Source organism: Ursus americanus, chromosome 5 (assembly GCF_024610735.1).
Source record: "Ursus americanus isolate L20-20 chromosome 5, mUrsAme1.1.p, whole genome shotgun sequence".
In the NCBI taxonomy this organism is placed as follows: domain Eukaryota; kingdom Metazoa; phylum Chordata; class Mammalia; order Carnivora; family Ursidae; genus Ursus; species Ursus americanus.
In genome coordinates this window covers 47,267,013-47,284,442 of record NC_142131.1, presented here as the reverse complement: position 1 = coordinate 47,284,442, position 17,430 = coordinate 47,267,013, and the positions used below count along the sequence as shown (strand labels likewise).

Genomic DNA, 17,430 nt, shown 5'->3' with positions numbered 1-17,430 from the left:
CTCATCCTTCCCCCAGGTTTGCCTGGAACACTTTCTTCAATTCTATCTCTAATCTGTATTTTCGTCATGTGTAAAAAGTCCAAGAGGAAATCAATGAATAGATGTCAAAAAAAAGTAAAATAAAAGGAAATACAGCTACTATTAAAAATAGTATTCTGTTCTTTGCAAATTATGTGCCAGGCATTGTGCTAATTGCCTTACAGACATTATCTCATTAACTGCATCCCATAAGCTGTATTTGTCCCACGCATGAGATTTGCTCAGGCCATATAGCTGAAATGAATTTTTAAATATTGTTTTGTATCAAATCTGGATCTTTACCCCTTTTTTATCAGATCTGAAGATCTGGCCCCTGGGCCCATGTTTCCACTTGGCGACAACCTTTTAGATCTGAGAGCAGTGACTTCTTTTAGATGGAGCCTGGATTCTCCAGGCCACAAGGGTCCCCACAAGGCACTGACATCTTCCACCTGGTCCAGTGAGTGCACCTGCATTTCTGCTTGACTCAAATAAGGCATGGGAGCCTATGATTCCTGAGAAAGGCACTGTGGTCTCTGCCATCTTAGAGACGAGGGCTCAAGCAACTGGCCCAAAGCCATTGTTAGTGTCAGTTTTAGAACCAGAACTCTGGGTGCCGCCTCTCCTGACCAATTTCAGGGAAAGTCTTCAAAATGAACAAAGCCATAAACGTACATTTTTTCAGGGGTTTTAGCTCTTACGTACATCCCTTGTTTGAGCTTTAGGGTGGCCAACAATCATGGACCACTTATGCTGTGAAAATACTTTTACGAATTGTCTCAAATCACATTCAAATTGCCTTTGAGGAGTGGACCATCTTTATCTTCAAGTTCAGGGAGAGGGGAAAAAAAAAAAAGAAACATGTTTAGTGAAATTTAGCAATATGCTGGTGTGGTAAAGCCCAAATTCAGACCTTGTTCTTTTTACATTCTAGTACCTTCCAGGATGGGAAGAACGAGGTGGGAAATGTATTTTTATGACCACAAAAATAAGAAAGTTGTTGGTCAAACATCAAAAACACATTTTTAGACAAATATATTTTCTTAAAAATATGGAGTCACAACAAAATATTTTATTTGTACTTGTTAAATAAAACATGGTTGACCAGATTTTAAACTTGTTTTCATACTTAGAGAAATATTTGGCTCTCTTCCTTCTTCATAAGCCTCATACCACTCCCCATGGGGCCACGTGCAGGGTTCTCCCAGACGCCTGATGTTCTCTGTGACTAATGAAATTGTCATTTTCAATCACAAGAAATTCTGCTCTAGGGGTGCCGAAGAGGCTAACATTGCAGCCACGGTTCTGGCTCAGGGTCCCTAGAGCACACCGTATTGTAAGGATGCCATTTCTCTTCCTCTCCCAGGTATCGAGCTAAGGCTTCCAGATCTCTTTTGAGTGAAGATGAATGTTTCTGCCTGGAGAGTTTAACTGGAGGATCTGGGTCTGGGTAGACGTGACCATGGGAGCCAACACCTCAAGCAAACCACCAGCGTTTGATGAAAATGAGGATGGTAAGAAACATGTGATAACTGTATATGAAGTATAGAATTTAGCAGAATTCAAATATAAATACCTTGTTTCATAAGTAAATCATAGTCTAAGACTTAAAAAAAAAAAAAAAAAAGAACTGCAAGAGTGAGCCGAAGATCTCATATGCTGATAGCTGGCTTTTACCTTCCACTCTCCATGAGACCTTGGGCAGTTCTCTTAATTACGGCTATACCAATACCCTTTGTCCAAAGGGAGCTGTGGATGGGCACCTGGTGGATAGAAGACCTTGAAATGAAATGATTTGTTGCTCTCTGTGCTGTTTCCCTGACAGCTGAATTTACCCCTACTGCTAGTGGTTATAGAAGATTTCTTATATTACCAAATTGTGTCTAAATGAGAATCAATACTCATTATATTATGGAGTGGAGTCCTGCAAGTCGGGGCGCTCTGAGCTTCTAACTGGCATGCTTCGAGGTCCTAGACAAATTTCACACTGCTAGCTCATAGGAAAATGAGTCAGTATTATTGGAGGAAAGGGAAACTTTCGAGGTCAGGCTCGGCAAGAAAAGAAAGAAAAGCAAGGGTTTTCCTGATTCGCTCACCGTCCCGCAGTGAGGCGAGTCAGAAGAGGACATGTGCCACCCCACATCACTCTTCCTTCCTGGAGTGGAAGCCAGAGCAGCCCTGTCAGTAGACGCATGGGGGCAGCTACTTATAGGTCGGCTAGAAAAAAGGCAGTCCCAGTCCCAGCTAGTAAGTTGTCCAGGCCTCTCAGAGAGAGGGAGTTCTGCTGATTAGACCACAAAGGAAAAGAGCAATGAACTGAAATTCAGGAGTTCTGAGCGCTATTCCTACTCCAAGCTACCTGTGGGGCTCAAGAAGTTGATTGACTCTATCTTCAATTTCCTCAACTAAGTAAGAAGGTAGGGTAACCTTGAAGGTTGTGTTCTTTTTTTTTTTTAAGCTTTTATTTATTTATTAGAGAGCATGCACATTCATGAGGAGAGGCAGAGAAAGGGAGAGAATCCCAAGCTGACTCTGCAGTGAGCGCAGAAGCTGACACAGGGCTCAATCCCACGGCCCTGAGATCACGACCTGAGCCAGAACCAAGACGCAGATGCTTAACGGACTGAGCCACCCAACGCCCTTTGGAAGGTTGTTTTCAACTCAGTACGTTTAGTTTTGAGATCCTAAGCCACTTTGCAAACATTGTGAAGCAGCATCTAAACCAGCAAGGAAAGTCCATTGTGTTAGAAAGTGAATATGCGGAAACAGAAACTGCAAATAATGGTGGCTTAACAAGAAGGCCGTGTTTTTCTTTCCCACGTAATAAAGCAGGCAGAGTCCTGCTGGCAGTGTGTGGCTCCAGGGGGCGGCTCCAGCGAGCCTGCTTCTTCCCTTCTCTTCCTCTCCCTAGAGGGTCCCTCTCACCCTCCCGACACTCTCCATGCATCATCGGCATTCCAGCCCCAGGGAAGGGGTCACGCGGGGAGACTGAGCCCACGCCCCTTGAAGCGTCTCACCTGTTCGCTGCTTAGCACTCCGTCCGACAGGCCCATACCCAGTTACAAGGGAGCTGGGAAATTTAGTTTCTTATCTTAATGTGGCCATGAACTTTCTAAAAATAAGTTCTGACAAAAGAAGGGGAGAGCTTGCTGCAACCTCAGGTTTTGGTTCTTTGGACGGAGTTTTTTAAACACAAGTGTCTGACTGCTCAGGGTGCCCTGTCCCCAGTCATTCACTGTCGATTCAAAGGTGCCTCGTTATTACCCGTACAAAGCATTGCATGGGAACTCTGAATTACACATCTAGAAAATGGTCTTAGTGAACCTTTTTCCCACTCTTATTTCTGTCGCCTGGCTTGGCTTTATCCAGTAGTAAAGGCAAAGATCTAAAGACCAGTGATGTTACTTGATTTTTCCATCTCCAAAATGAACAGACGAGTAGGCTTGGATTTCCTTTGTTTGGTTCACTGTGCTCCCTGGGCATTCAGAGCTAATGCTGAGCGCGAGGCCACAGAAAAGAGAGCAGGAGAGGCCAGATTCACATTTGTAGCTTGGGAGGGATATGTCATTTTAAGGTATTAGGATAGCATTATAATGAGAAACTACAGAGCTGTCTGAATTTTCCTTAGTTCAGCCAGCCTTTCTTCTCATGGGGTGCCCAAGAAATCTAGAGATCCAAAGTATTGAGGCAAATGGGAAAGAAGGTACCACTTTATGAGTACCTTTGGGGGACTCTGAAGTAATTAAATTGGAGTAAAATTAGGCCTGAGGAGCAAACAGGTCCTTCTTTTTTTATTGTATAAAATTTATTTATTTATCTGAGAGAGAGAGAAAACATGGATGGCGGGGTGGCGGGGGGGGGGTGGGCAGAGGGAGAGAATCGCAAGCAGACTCCCCCCTGAGCATGAAGCCCAATGCAGGGCTCGATCTCATGACCCTGAGGTCATGACCTGAGCCAAAACCAAGAGTCGGACACCCAACCAACTGAGCCACCCAGACACCCCACAAGTCCTTTGTAACCCCTTCTGGTCACCACCTTTTCATTGTCCATCTCCCAGCCCGGTGAGATGAGCCTACCACAGCGCCCATAAAGAGAAGAGATGAGCACAGCGGTACGTCTGTGCCCCCCCAGGGGTAAAGCTCTGAGTCCGTCTCCACACACAGTTGCGAGGCAGAAGTAGGAGGGCAAATCCACCAACTGCTGGACAGGAGGAAGAGAGCTGGAAACAGGTTGGCCCTGTCTGCCCGGGTGGAGCTCATGTTCTGATGGGGGAAGGCCAACAATGAACAAGTAAACAGATACCTAAACCAGACAACTTGAGACAATGTTAAAGTGCCACCCAGGGAATGACTCAGGGATCTTATGGAGAGGGACAGGGTGATGGTGGAGAGACCCTCTGAGATAGAGTGTGGTCAGGCTTGGCCTTTCTGAAGAGGTGACATCTGAGGTGAAGCCTGAAAGATGAGACGAAGCCACTCATGCAATGACATGAGAAGAACAGTTCAAGTAAGGAAACCCAAGTCCAAAGTCCTAATAATGACAAAATCGGAAATGAGCAGTTCTTACCATTCTCATGGATATGAGTTTGTATATTACAAAAAGGGACTACACTTCATTGCCATATTCACTTGTTTATAAGATCACTGAATTTGGGGAGGGAAAGTATGACATTCTGAGCATATTTTTTATCAGTACATCCTACAAAGTTGATTTGACTCCGTTCATAGCTCTCGATTGAGCACAAGAGAAATTTTATTGGACTGCTATAAAGCTTCTGACCAAGAAACAGAAACAACAACAAAAAGCACTCACTAATCAAAGAACATTAATGCCTACATCATTTTCTATCTCATTTTTATATAAATAATCAAACTGGGCCAGAATCTAGGGCACTTAAATGAGCCAATTCAATTATTTTAAAAATATTGCTGAAAAGAATCCCAATACACGACGAAAAAGTGTTTAATATTTCCTTCAAAGTGTTTGCTGTTCCCAGTATGTAAATTGAAGAAGAAAATTTGAACCAGATTTCCCAAATAATATTTCAAGATTTCTCCCGGAAGAGTGCTTTGATTCACTTTGAAGGTGATTAAGGGATAAGCTGTGACCGGATGTCCAGTAAAATAAGCTGTTCTTGCTGGAATTCATCCTGACGCTTTGTATTTCATGTTGTTGCATCTGGTAGTGAACTTGAAGGACTCATCCTATTAGCTCTTCATGGTTATCTTCGTCTGATGAAGACAGAGTAGAAGATTTATAGTGCCATTGAGTGGAATAAGATCTGCGTATCTGGTTACTGTTATCTTTTACAAAGTAGATCGCGAATTATACTAGTTTTGTTTTGTGGCCTACTGTTCACATTTTAGTGCAAATCTCAGTCCTAACTTCTTTTGATAAAATATGCATAATAAAATGTACCATTTTAACCATTTTTAAGTGTACTTATAGTTCAGTGGCATGAAGTATATTTGCATTTTGGGCAACTATCAGCATCGTCTGTCTCTAGAATTTTTTCATCTTCCCATACTGAAATCTGGTACCCATCACACAGTAACTCCCCTTCCCCTCTCGCCTGACCCCCTGCCGCCCCAGTCTTTGGCAACCATCTTTCTACTTTATGACTCTATGAATCTGACTATTGCAGGTACCTTATATAAGTGGGATCATGTAATATTTGTCCTTTTCTGTCTGGCTTATATCACGTAGCATAATGCTTCCAAGGTTTACCCGTATTATAGCATTTATCAGAATTCCATTCCTTTTTGTGGCTGAGTAATATTCCATTACATGTACGTATCACATTTTGTTGATGGCTTATCAGTGGACATTTGGTTGTTTCCACCTTTGACTACTGTAAATAATACTGCTATAAACAGAGGTGTACAAATATCCGTTCAAGTCCGTTTTCAATTCTTTCAGGTATATACTTAGATGTGGAATTGTTGGGTCATATGGTAATTCTTTAATTTTTTAAGGAAGCACTACACTGTCTTCCACCTCATTAGGTTTTGTGTTTCGTAACCAAAGACCGCTTAGCATCGTGGGTGAAAGCGTGGGCTCTGCTAGCAGAAACACATATACATGGGTTTAAATCTCAGCCACACCACATACTAGCGATTTAGGTGTTTACAAGAAAAATCAAAGGAGACATGTTCTGATCACCCATCATCAAACACAAGAGTCAATCTGACTAACTATAAAGTGTTCTGAGGGGACTTGAAATACCATGGAAAAAAAAAGTCCCCAAACCTAAATATTTACTAGTGAATTAATGTGGAAAAACAAAAACAAAAAGAAACTCCTTTCTATTCTGGAAGTTACTGAACCTCTGTAAAGCCTCAGTTTCTTTCGATATTAAATGCAAATGATAATCGGGCATTCTTCCTTGGGTCATTGTGAGGTTACAATAAAACAAGGCAAGTGAAACACTTAGCGAGGTGTCTCAAATAAGGTAAGCGCCCAAGTAATGCTAGTTACACAATTATCTACTAGCAGAGTCTCAGCATGAGCTCTTTGCTGTACTTCAACTTCGAAAGAAACGAAATTGATTAGATGCAGCTCTTGTAGATGCCATAGTTAATGTGACCCATTCACAGTTCTATCAATGAAACTGAACTGACAGAATGGCAGATTTATGGATTCTGCGAAAACCTTTTATAAGCTCTTTAACGAGAAGCCATGCTAATGACTTCTTAAAAAACAGAATCTCATCTGGTTTCTCTTTCATCCCTCCCCTGGGGTGATTGTATTTTCATTTAAGGCAAAAGCAAAAAGCAGGCTGAAAAAAATCAATAAACTTTACTTTTTCTGATTTAAGCCCAAAGCTGATGAGTCAACTGATCCCATTTGATCAGACACAGTGACAACTGTCCTTCCCTATACCCAGATACCATATGAATACTCTGAGAAGTAATTAATGATATGAAAAGACATTATAAGTTTTCTGAAAGTAAAAAATAGGCTTGTGATACTTTTTAATGTTTGTAATTTTTTCTTTAAATCTGCTTTATTTCTTCTGTCTGAACACAGTGTTTTTGCTTTGCTTGAGCTTTCTTTCTTTTTTTTTTTTTTTTGGCTTGTTTTATTAAAAAAAAATCAACATTTGAAAAGTCCAGTCATTGAGGTTTTCAAAGTGATTTAGGCAAAGAAACTCTGGAATAACAGGAGAAGGTAGACTTGTTTATAATTCAGGGTCTAGGCCACAGGAGAGGGTCTGGCTCCTTGTTAACAGTATGTGTTTCTAAGCATATACAAAGAATATAGAGGTGATAAGTTGGCTTAGTTAAGCCAAGAGACAATTTTCTTCTGGAGTGCTGTAGCCAAGAAAAGTTGGCTTGAGGTTAAAAGCTGCTACGAAAAGTTCATCAGTGCCCCGAGTTTGCAAAGAGCCAAATTATTGCATTATTCTTTGGACTTGCTGAAAACTCAGTGTTCCACTTTGATTTGGCAACGCTTGTCTCCTAGGATATGTGAGTGGTCCCGGTTTTCCTACATCTTCTTTGGTGGCAGAGGCAATGGGTCCTTCAAACTGCTGGGCCGAAAAAATTGACCTCAGATTTGCAACCCAGAAGAAATGGCAGGTTACTGAATTGATTGCAGCAAGGAAGGACTGTGAAAGTCTCCTTTGTTAATTTAATGCCTATGTATTGCTTTTTGTACCCAGTTGGAGAGGCAAATGAATTTCAGACTTTCCCCGCTCAATCTTGAGTCCCGTTGTCTTATATTATTATTTTGTATTAAAATGATTGGGAAAGTATGGGGAAAATTTCTCCAGTGAGAATGGGCTTCTTAAAAAATGAAGGCATCTTGGAAGGTCTAACATTTAGTTAAAGCATTTGTTGTAAACAACGTCAGCTCCACTGGCTTCTAAGAACGGGTACTTACGAGGGCTGTATTTCCCCCAGTCCACGGGATTGGAAGAGTCAGGGAGAAACTAGACAGCCAAGGAAACAGACTTCCGAGACAGCCAGTGCTTTCCAATGTGCTTGTTTCCTGACTGTTTCCTGAGCAGTGAGTGGAGACTATGTGTTGAGGAAAACCCACTCAAGCTAATGCAATAAAGCTACAACCCGCCTTTGGAGGGTCACAGCGCTTATTAGCATGTGAAAGACTCTGAAAAGTCCTACAGTATGGAAAACTCTGGATTCTGATATTTTTCAGACTTTCTTCAAAATGAAACCGTTTCTGTAGAGAATCTCTTACTCCGTTGTGACACATCGTATTCTGGGGATCTCAGCTTGGGAAATGAAAGGTCATGATTATATCCCTTCTTTCTGTGTTGGAAATATGGTTTGTTCCCATGGATCTTTTTACCCCTCTGGTTTAATGGCAGCGGATTATGACAGGCGAAATCTCTACGGCTAAAGAGTCATTATGTTCTCTAAGGTTTCCTCACCATGACTTCTTCATGGGGCACAGTTCGTGTTTACTCAGGGTAATGAGCTAAACACTAGATAGCTCCGTTTGACTGTGAGATGTTGGACGTTGCTGGTCCGGGTAGGAATTGGATTTGGAGACAGTTTATTTCTTCTTTATTACTTTTTTTTATGAAAAAAACGTTTTAGTTCAGAGTGTCTTATGAATAAATTGTGGTGAGTAGTTGCTTAGTATTAAATAACACTCAAGGTATACTCATGTTTTATTTTTATCCAAAGCTATAGGCATTTTTCAGTGTTCACCCTGAAACTACGTAGGTTGAACTCACTAGGTCTGTCCGCTGGTTTCGGTGTTAGAACATGTGATCGGCACTCCAAGCTTGCTGTCTTCGATGAGAAGGGCCTCTGCTGTGTGGCCTGGCAGGTGTCGGCTCAGTGACCAGTGTGAGTCATCAGTTCACCAACTGAGGTTCCGTGCATAATGTGAGGGTCGCAGCTCTTCATTGCTGTGTGACCAGTCGTGGAAATTTCATATGGAAACAGCCGCAAAAAGCCAATGATGGAATAATATTCTTGTTAAACTGGGACAGTGAGCCCTGTTTCTATGGTGAAAACACTGAAAAACTTATGGTTATAGATTTGGAAGTCAATAGACCGGCACTTGCTTTATTTTGCTCCTCTTAAGCCGTTTCTTCTTCCCTTTCTGAAGTCATATTTACAGTAAAATAAGTCACGTTAACCTTGCTTTCTGCTCAAGTAGCCTCTATTTTTTATTTCTGAGAGTTACTTCACATAGGAGTTGGCGTCCTTTTTGTGTGACGGGCCGAATAGTAAATACCTTACGCTTTGCTGCTCCGTCTCTGTCACAGCTACTCAGCTCTGCCGTTGTGGCATGAAAGTAGCCACAGATAATGAGAAAACAAATGAAGGTGGCGCTCGTCCAGTAACAATTTATTTATGGACACTGTAATTTGAATTTCACATCATTTTCACTTGTCACAAAATATTCTTTCTCTTTTTTTCCAAGCATTTAAAAATACAAAAGCCATTCTTAGCTGACGAGCCATGTAAAAATAGATGGTGGGATGGATTTGGCCTGCGGGCCATACTGTGCTAACCCCTGGTCCCCAGCATCCTGCAGATGTTTATTCCCATGTTCTGGGGAGCGCCCTCATATCCATGCATAGCCCTCTAGCCTTAAACTGAGAGGCCAGGCGAGGAGACTGCTCTCTGTTCTCCATAGAGGCTTAAAGTCACTCTTCACTGACTCTCTCTTGGTTGATCAGTGTGAGCCAGTGGAAGTACTTGGGCGAGAAAGTCGACTGTTACGATGGATCAAATGTATTACGTTTATAACATATATAATTTGAAAGTCATACAGACTAGGTTCAAATAAATGGGTACCAGCCGGTAATTCACTGAAATATCACTAGGGGGAATTTATTTCCTACCAGAGGCATTTATTCTACTGAGGGGCATCAAAAACTGAAAGTATTGATCACCCCTGTTCTATCCCTCTGTTCTACCTTCCAGCTGGTTCTAAGGAAATAGCCAGTGTATTTTTGACTTCTGAGCATATTCATGAATTGGGGTTCAGGAAGCAGGAAAAGAAGCCATTGGTGTCTGTTGCTTGGTCTTGGCACCAGTAATGGGTGTCAGTAAATCCCAGACACCCTGGGGCACTGAGTTTCATAAAAAGGAAGTGCTGACTATGCAAACAGATGCCATCAATGGGCCTTGGAGGCTGCTTCTCTGGAGCAGGTCCAAATATATCCTTAAAGGACCTGCCAAGCTCCACATGTATTCGTGGCAGCCATTTGCTGTCAACCACTTGGGATGATTAAGGGTTAGTGAGCTGGCTAAGTAATTTTTCATTAGGGGATCACCAGTGATACGTTCTAGAGCCGACCTTCAACTTTAGCTAGTATGGTGTCACTTATAGGCTAAACCAGTGGCTCCAGGACACCTTCTGTGGACAAATGCCAACCTATGGCAAGGCTTTTCTTCATCTCTGGTGAAAGAAAAATGAGGGCAATGCAATAAGCATCTCAGAAAGCTAATGCCACTAAAAATTTCAGTTCTAAAACTGCATGCTTTCTTGTGTGTGTGTTTACTATTTAAGGCTTGTGGAAATAGAATTGTTTTCCATACTGAGAACTCAGTGAAGTGACCTGCCTTTCCGATCCCCAGTGTTCTTGTCTGTAAATGGGGGCTAATAATTTTATCTGCCTCATAACATTTTTGTGGGAATAGAAAGTGATTATCCAGGGGTGCCTGGGTGGCTCAGTTGTTTAAGTATCCGACTCTTGATTTCAGCTCGGGTCATGATATCAGAGTCACGAGTTTGAGCCCCACATCAGGCTCCACGCTCGGTGGGGAGTCTGCTTGGGATTCTCTCTCTCCCTCTCCCTCTGCCCCTCCTCCCACTTATGCTCACACACTCTCTCTCTCAAATAAATAAATAAACCTTTGAAAAATAAAAAAAAGTGACTATCCATAAAAAGTATATAGCATAGTCCCTGACACATAGTAATTGCTCAATAAACGTTAGTAATACCATTATCACATTATCACGATCACCTGAATTTTTAATGCTCTTATTTGGCAAGTAAAAAAAATAAAACCTCCCCAGTGTCGAGTTTCCTTTTCTCCTCCAGTCTTTTTTTTTAGGGTGATGGGATTTTCTGATCTGTAACATTCAAATGTATAATTGTAACTTTCAGTAAGTTCTATGTAGATCACTTAAGTGGCTGAGATGAAAAAGAATGACCTATTTCCATCAGGACAATATTTAAGTGAAAGATGGCTCCCCGGGCTAGCAGTGCAGGAAGGGAGATGGGAAGCTGAGAATTGAGTCAACATTTATTTTCAGTATAAGATAATTGAGAGTCACTGATGGTCTGAATGTGAGATAAGAGGGAAAGAACAAAATCAAGAGTGAATTCTAGGTGTTTACTTGAGTAGACAGGAAGATGGCTGTTACACTTGACTGACATGAAGGTGGGGCACTGAGGGGTTGGGGACATGTTCCTGCATAGTCAGGAGTTCTTGTTTGGGCACGTAAAGTGACCGAGAGACTAAATCATGGTGTCGGTTAGGACCCTGGGACTGAGCAGTCAGAGGTGAGTGGGGAAGTCCAGGCTAGCAATCTGAAGATGTGGTTCTCAATTGCATGGAGACTGAGGAGTCTCGGCTGAGGGAGTAAGTGGAAACAAAAGAGGAGAGGAACTCTGTTAATGAGAAGTCAGAGGAAAGCCATCAAGCTAAGAAAAGTGAGAAGCAGCAGCCAGTGAGGAACAAAAAAACCCATTTATCCTGAAATTTAAGAGACAAGAGTATTTAGAAAACGAGGGAGTAGTCACTTCTGCTGAATGCTCCTGTGGGATAGAGGCCAGTGAGAAATACCCATAAGATCAGGCAAGCCGGAGGAGACGGGGCGCACGGCCGAAGCAGTTCAGTGGGGACGTGGGGGCGTGAGCCAGACTCTGGGGAGATGGGGGGTGTAGGGGAGGCGAGGACATAGACACAGCAAGTGTCGACTCTTTCAACAAGTTTTGTCTAAAGGGGAGCAGAGAAATGAACCAACAGCTGAAACTGAATATGATGTGAAGGCAGAAAACTGTTTTTTAAGAGGAGATGCTAGATTGAGACTACAAGTGTAAGCTCTCTACCAGGATAAAGGGAAGCAACTAGGAAATCACATGAGCAGGAAGCAGGCCTGGCTCCATCCAGGTGGGACCAGGGCAGGTACACAGGGCCTTGGCTTCAGAAGGCGCCCACACTTGGGCTGGAATGCCCTGCAGTTGCCGTCTCTCAATTCTGACCAACTTTATATTTGAATTTGTATTTGTGAGGTCTGAGGAGACAATGGATCAGGCCGCGGGGGCTTGAGGGCTAGGCTCACATGCTGCCCCCTCCCCAGGAAGGGTTCTAGGTTGGTTGATCCTGGTGCCGCCCTCACCCCTGCCACCCTCCAGCTAGGACAGAAGTCTGGGTGCTGCTGCAGGGATGGGTGGGGTGAGCACCCCTGTGACATACCCAGATGGGGCATGGTGGCGGCTGCCATTGTCCCAGGCTGGCAGTTTGTCTGCGAGGTAGCCAGCTGGAGACTGCCTCCTGGACTCTCACCCATCCCCATCTTCCTATCCAGATACGAAATATGTCAGGGTGTTCAGTTGGGAAGCAGGTGATGTGAAATGCACTCGCCACCCAGTAACATTCTTGTTAGGAGTAATGGGAGAGACCAACAAGCATGAAGCCCGTTAGCATCGGCTCAGTGCGCGATTTCATGGCAGGGCCGAGGCGGAGGAAGATGAAAGCACTGACCTGAAATCAGACAGCCACGCAGCTAGGTCCTGAATCTTTTCAAGGAAGCTCTGGGCCCAACGTGGGGCTTGAACTCATGACCCTGAGATCAAGAGTCACATGCTCTACCGACTGAGACAGCCAGGTGCCCCAGATCCTGAATCATGATGTCAAATGAATCTCATTTCTTTCAGTTCTAGATATCCACCTAGGATATCTGGCCAGCCAGAATAAATTTATTAAAATTAAATGAACAAATGGAAGGGGATTGCTTTTCAATAAAAAACGACAAACGTCCAGGGGTCCCTGGGTGGCTAAGTCGGTTAAGCATCTGCCTTCAGCTCAGGTCATGATCCCGGGGTCCTGGGATGGAGTCCTGAGTCTGGCTCCCTGCTCAGTGGGGATCCTGCTTCTCCCTCTGCCTCTGCCCCTCCTCCTTCCATTCATCTTGCTCCTCTTGCTCTCTCTCTCAAATAAATAAATAAATAAAATCTTACAGAAAAAAAAAAAAAACAAACACCAAAACAGCAAACGTCCATTATGTGTCTACTATCAACTCCTGCTCTCGGAGAGCTGAATCCTTGCCCGTCACAGTGACCTCTGCCTTCGCCTCCGCTGGACCTCACGTACTTATCCCTCAGACCACACGGTTACCAAAGTGTCAGGGGCTCCATGTATTAAATCTTCCCTTGTCTGGAAGGAATTATGCAGACATAATTCTACTCTTGAGTTTTGCTTGTCTTCCTCTATGCATCAACGACAACAATTACAGTGATGTTCGTGTCCTTCCCAATTCATTTTACCATCATCATCGCCCATTTTTCAGCCTGTTTATACCAACCTAATTTGTTTGACACCTGGTGGGCTAATTTTGATTTACTTTTACAAAATACTGAAGTCATTACCCCTTTGATCACCTTTTCATTTTCTGTCCAGGGTATGTATAAATTACCAGAGAACATATTCTAAACTCAGGCTTCGTTAAGCATTACCAAGAATTTGTTTAATTCTTACGTTCCTGATTGGTAACTAGAATTGGCTTGCTTTCCTCAGGGGGTTTCCATTCAAGGCCATGGTCCCAGTATTCCCTATGGTTCACATTTTGTGGGGGTATCCGACATAAAGAGAGGTGAACGTTATTGCAGCTGTTCTTAGGAAGTGTGTATGTAAATGTGCATTTAAAGGCATATTTTATAACTATAAAATTAGTGCATCTGAGTTATAGAAAGCTTGGAAAATATAATTAGGAAGAAAAAATTACCCACAATGCCTCAACCCATCGGTAACCACTGATAACATTTTAGGAAGTTTCCCTTTGCAGTCTCCATCCTGTATCCTTTCTAGTATCCTTCATCCCTCTCGCTCACTAGACTTTTCTTCATATTTCTTGTTTTAATTGACTTATTTGTTTTGCTGTTTTTTCCTATCACTAGGAAAAAAAACTCCATAAGGACAGAGATTTTGTCGGTTTTGTTCACTTTTATATCCTCAGTACCTCCTTGTGGAATAAATGAATACATTAATCGTCTTGTCTTTCTTTCCTGTGTATGTGTATAAAAGGTTTCTGATGTATTTGGGATGATGCTCTCTATGTATCCGTATCTTCGTTTTCACTTACATCGGGAGTGACTTTTCCCAGTTTTGTAAAATTTGATGATTCTTGAGAGTATAGTTTAGTGTCCATGAAATTCTGCAACATGGACATATTATGATTTATTTAATGCCTAAGTTCTAAAATACAAAGGAATTCTCAGAGTGCAGTTGCTTTTTTGTGATGTTGAGTAACTGTTTAATCCTGCAACATATTCGGGTGCTCGGAAGGAAGAGGTACATACTTCTTTGTTTGGAATATTAGAGCATTATTTTATAGATTAATATCCAAAGCAGTTTGGTTGGTCTATTTAGACAGGATTAAGTTGAAGTATGAATATTATGTAATAAATAAATAAATTTGATAAACCTGAATGAGAAGTGAAGGATTTTTCAGCATTTGCTGAAAGCTGACTTTTTTCCAGCACTCTTTTTTAATTCTGGAAAAATACACATTACACAAAATTCATCATTTTAAGTATTTTTAGGTGTCCAATTCGGTGGCATTAAGTTCCTTATGTACAACCACCACCACTGTTATTTCCCGGAGCTTTTTAATGATCCCAAAAAGAAACTCTGTACCCACGAAATACTACCTCCCCCATTCCTCCTCCCTCTCACCCTTGGTAACTCTATTCTACTTTCTGACTTTGTGAAGTTGACTCCTCCACGGACGTCATGTAAGTGTCATCATACGATACTTGTCGTTTTGAGCCTGGCTCACTTCCCTGAGCATGAGGTCTTCAAGGTTCCTAGCCGTATACTCTCGTACGGCACGTGGCCACCACATTTTGTTGACCCATTTATCTGCTGATGAACACCTGGGGTTTCCAGCTCTGCGCTCTTGCGGATGATGCTGCGTGAAGGCTGGTGCACAAGTACCTGTTTGAGTGCCTGCTCTCCAGTGCTGTGGCGTATAGACCTAGGTGTGGACTTGCTGGGAGAGGCTGCACTCACCCCTCACGTGGGGGTGGGGGATGAGCTTTCTGGTGCCTTCAGCAGACTTTGCAAGAAGGAACCCTGTAGTCATCTCAAGACCGTGCACCTGAGTCCTTAGCCCATTCGTCACTGCTGGACACGCCAGAGCTTTGGCTTATCCATACTGAAGGAGGGGGTAGCTTAAAAGACCGGGATCGATTATTTTATTTTTGTTCAAAATGTGCTGACAACAGGCCATTTCAAGAGTTGGCAGATCCTGTTACAGGTGGAAATAACGCACAGGTGAACGATTTCCCCTTGGTCTCCCTCCTCGAGTGCCCAGCTGGCACCAGGGAGCTACCAAACACTTGCAGACCTCTCTTCAAGGATCTTCAAAAACGTTCTCTTGCCCGGCTCCACAAGCTTCTCAAACTTTCTTCGTGGACAGTACAAGTACACTTCCATCTGTTCATCAAGTTCTTGGACAATGTAATTGGAGTTAGAATTAGCCAGTCTTTCTCCTGTTTTAACATGTCATCACATTTCCTCTCCCTGTGTTTTGAGTTGGACATGGAAAGCATGTGCCGCTGTCTAGTGGTAACAAGCTTAGATTTTGGAGTCAGAAGCTCCAAATTATTTTCCTGTTATTAGTTTCCTAGGGCGACTGTAACAAGTACCACAGGCTAGCTGGCTTAAAACAATAGAAATTCCCACAGTTCTAGAGGCTATGAGTCCTAAATCAAGGTACTGGCAGGGCCATGGCCCACTGAATCCTCTAGGGGAGGATGCTTCCTGCCCAGTTCATGCTTCTGGTAGCATCATTTCAGTCTCTGTCTTCACGTGGTCTCCGTGTGTCTGTGTGCAAACGTCCCTCTTCCTACCCAGACACCAGTTATATCGGATGAAGGCCCCGTCCAGACTGGATTCAATATAACCTCATCTTAACTGAACCAGTTGTATCTGCAACATTATTCCCAGACAAGTTTGCATTCTGAGGTACTAAGGTAGTGACTTCAACAAATCATTTTGGGCTTGCTCAACTCAAAACCAATACCCTCGACATGACCGCTAACTCCAACTGTTACTAGCTCTGTGACCATGAGCAAGTTACCTGCTTTCTTTAAATCTCAGGGCTGTCTTTGTGTTTTAGGGCTAAATAATTCAAGTAAAATGCCTAGTACAGGGTTCATATATGAAGCACTGGAAAGTGCTAGCAGATCACCGTTAGATTTGTGATGGGGATTTCTACGTAGGGTTTTATGTTAGGATTCTAGTTTAAAGTTCACTTTTCATTTAAAAGAGATCTAACTGTTAACATGGCATTCACAGATAGGATTCTGAGGAACTCTAATTTATACCAACATTAGTTTGCGTATGTGCTGTTTTTTCCTGGAAAAGGCTCCGTGTAATCACCAGAGCAGTCCAGCCATCCGCTCACAGCTAAGAGCGTGGTTGCACTCCTGTTCAGCAACTGATGCTGCTCTTGGGGGAGGAGGTTTACAGGCAACTTCGAGGGCAGGAAACTTAGAGCCCATGTCGGAGAGACAGGTGGCTGCCAGGGGGGCAGAGAGACCAGGGCTCCAGAGTGCTTCTCCAGCATGGTACTCCTCTGGTTCTCCCATTCCACCTTTGTCACAAATGGAGGCCAAAGTCTCACCACAGTGATTTACAGAGCGGAGAACTGACACTCAGCAAGGTTAGAAAACCTGCCCAAGTCCACGCATCTAGGCAGAGGCAGAGTTGAAGTGTCACCCCACTTCTGTCTGCCTCCAAAGCCTAAGGGCAGTGTTTGACATTTGCAAGGTACTTGCTCATCCTCTTCTAATGTGACTCTTAAACTAATTCTGAGATATGAGCAAGAAAGTGATCATCATCCCCTTATTCAGATAAGAATACGAGTCTAAAAGTGGTTTTTAAAAAACAAGAGCCAAAGTCACCAACCCAGTAAGTAGTAGAGAGATGGGTGTCCCTGGTTCCTAATGTTAAGCTGTTTTTTGGGAAAAAAAACCCAAACCAAAACAAATAAACAAAAAACCAAACTCTTATTTATTGAGTGCTTATTATATTCTTGATATATCCCCAGTATACATTATCTCATTTAATCCCCACCACAGCCCTACGTGGTAGGTATCATTATATCTATCTTACGAATGAGAAAAAATGCACGCAAGGCTTCAGGGGAAGATGATGAGTCAAACACTTTCTTCTACTTCCATCCCCTGAG

The 17,430-nt window shown here is 42.8% G+C and overlaps 2 protein-coding genes across 2 annotated transcripts in view; one reads left to right on the top strand and one right to left on the bottom strand.

Annotated features, from left to right (window-relative positions):
• PPP2R2B (protein phosphatase 2 regulatory subunit Bbeta) overlaps positions 1–17,430 on the bottom strand; it is a 633,944-nt gene that overhangs the window by 541,824 nt on the left and 74,690 nt on the right. The window lies entirely within an intron of this gene.
• The window catches only part of STK32A (serine/threonine kinase 32A), a 123,816-nt gene continuing 107,780 nt past the window's right edge, over positions 1,395–17,430 (top strand). The window contains exon 1 of the mRNA XM_045795069.2: positions 1,395–1,532. Coding sequence (XP_045651025.2) covers positions 1,427–1,532 — 106 coding nt within the window. The 5' untranslated portion in view covers positions 1,395–1,426. The remainder of the gene's footprint in view (positions 1,533–17,430) is intronic.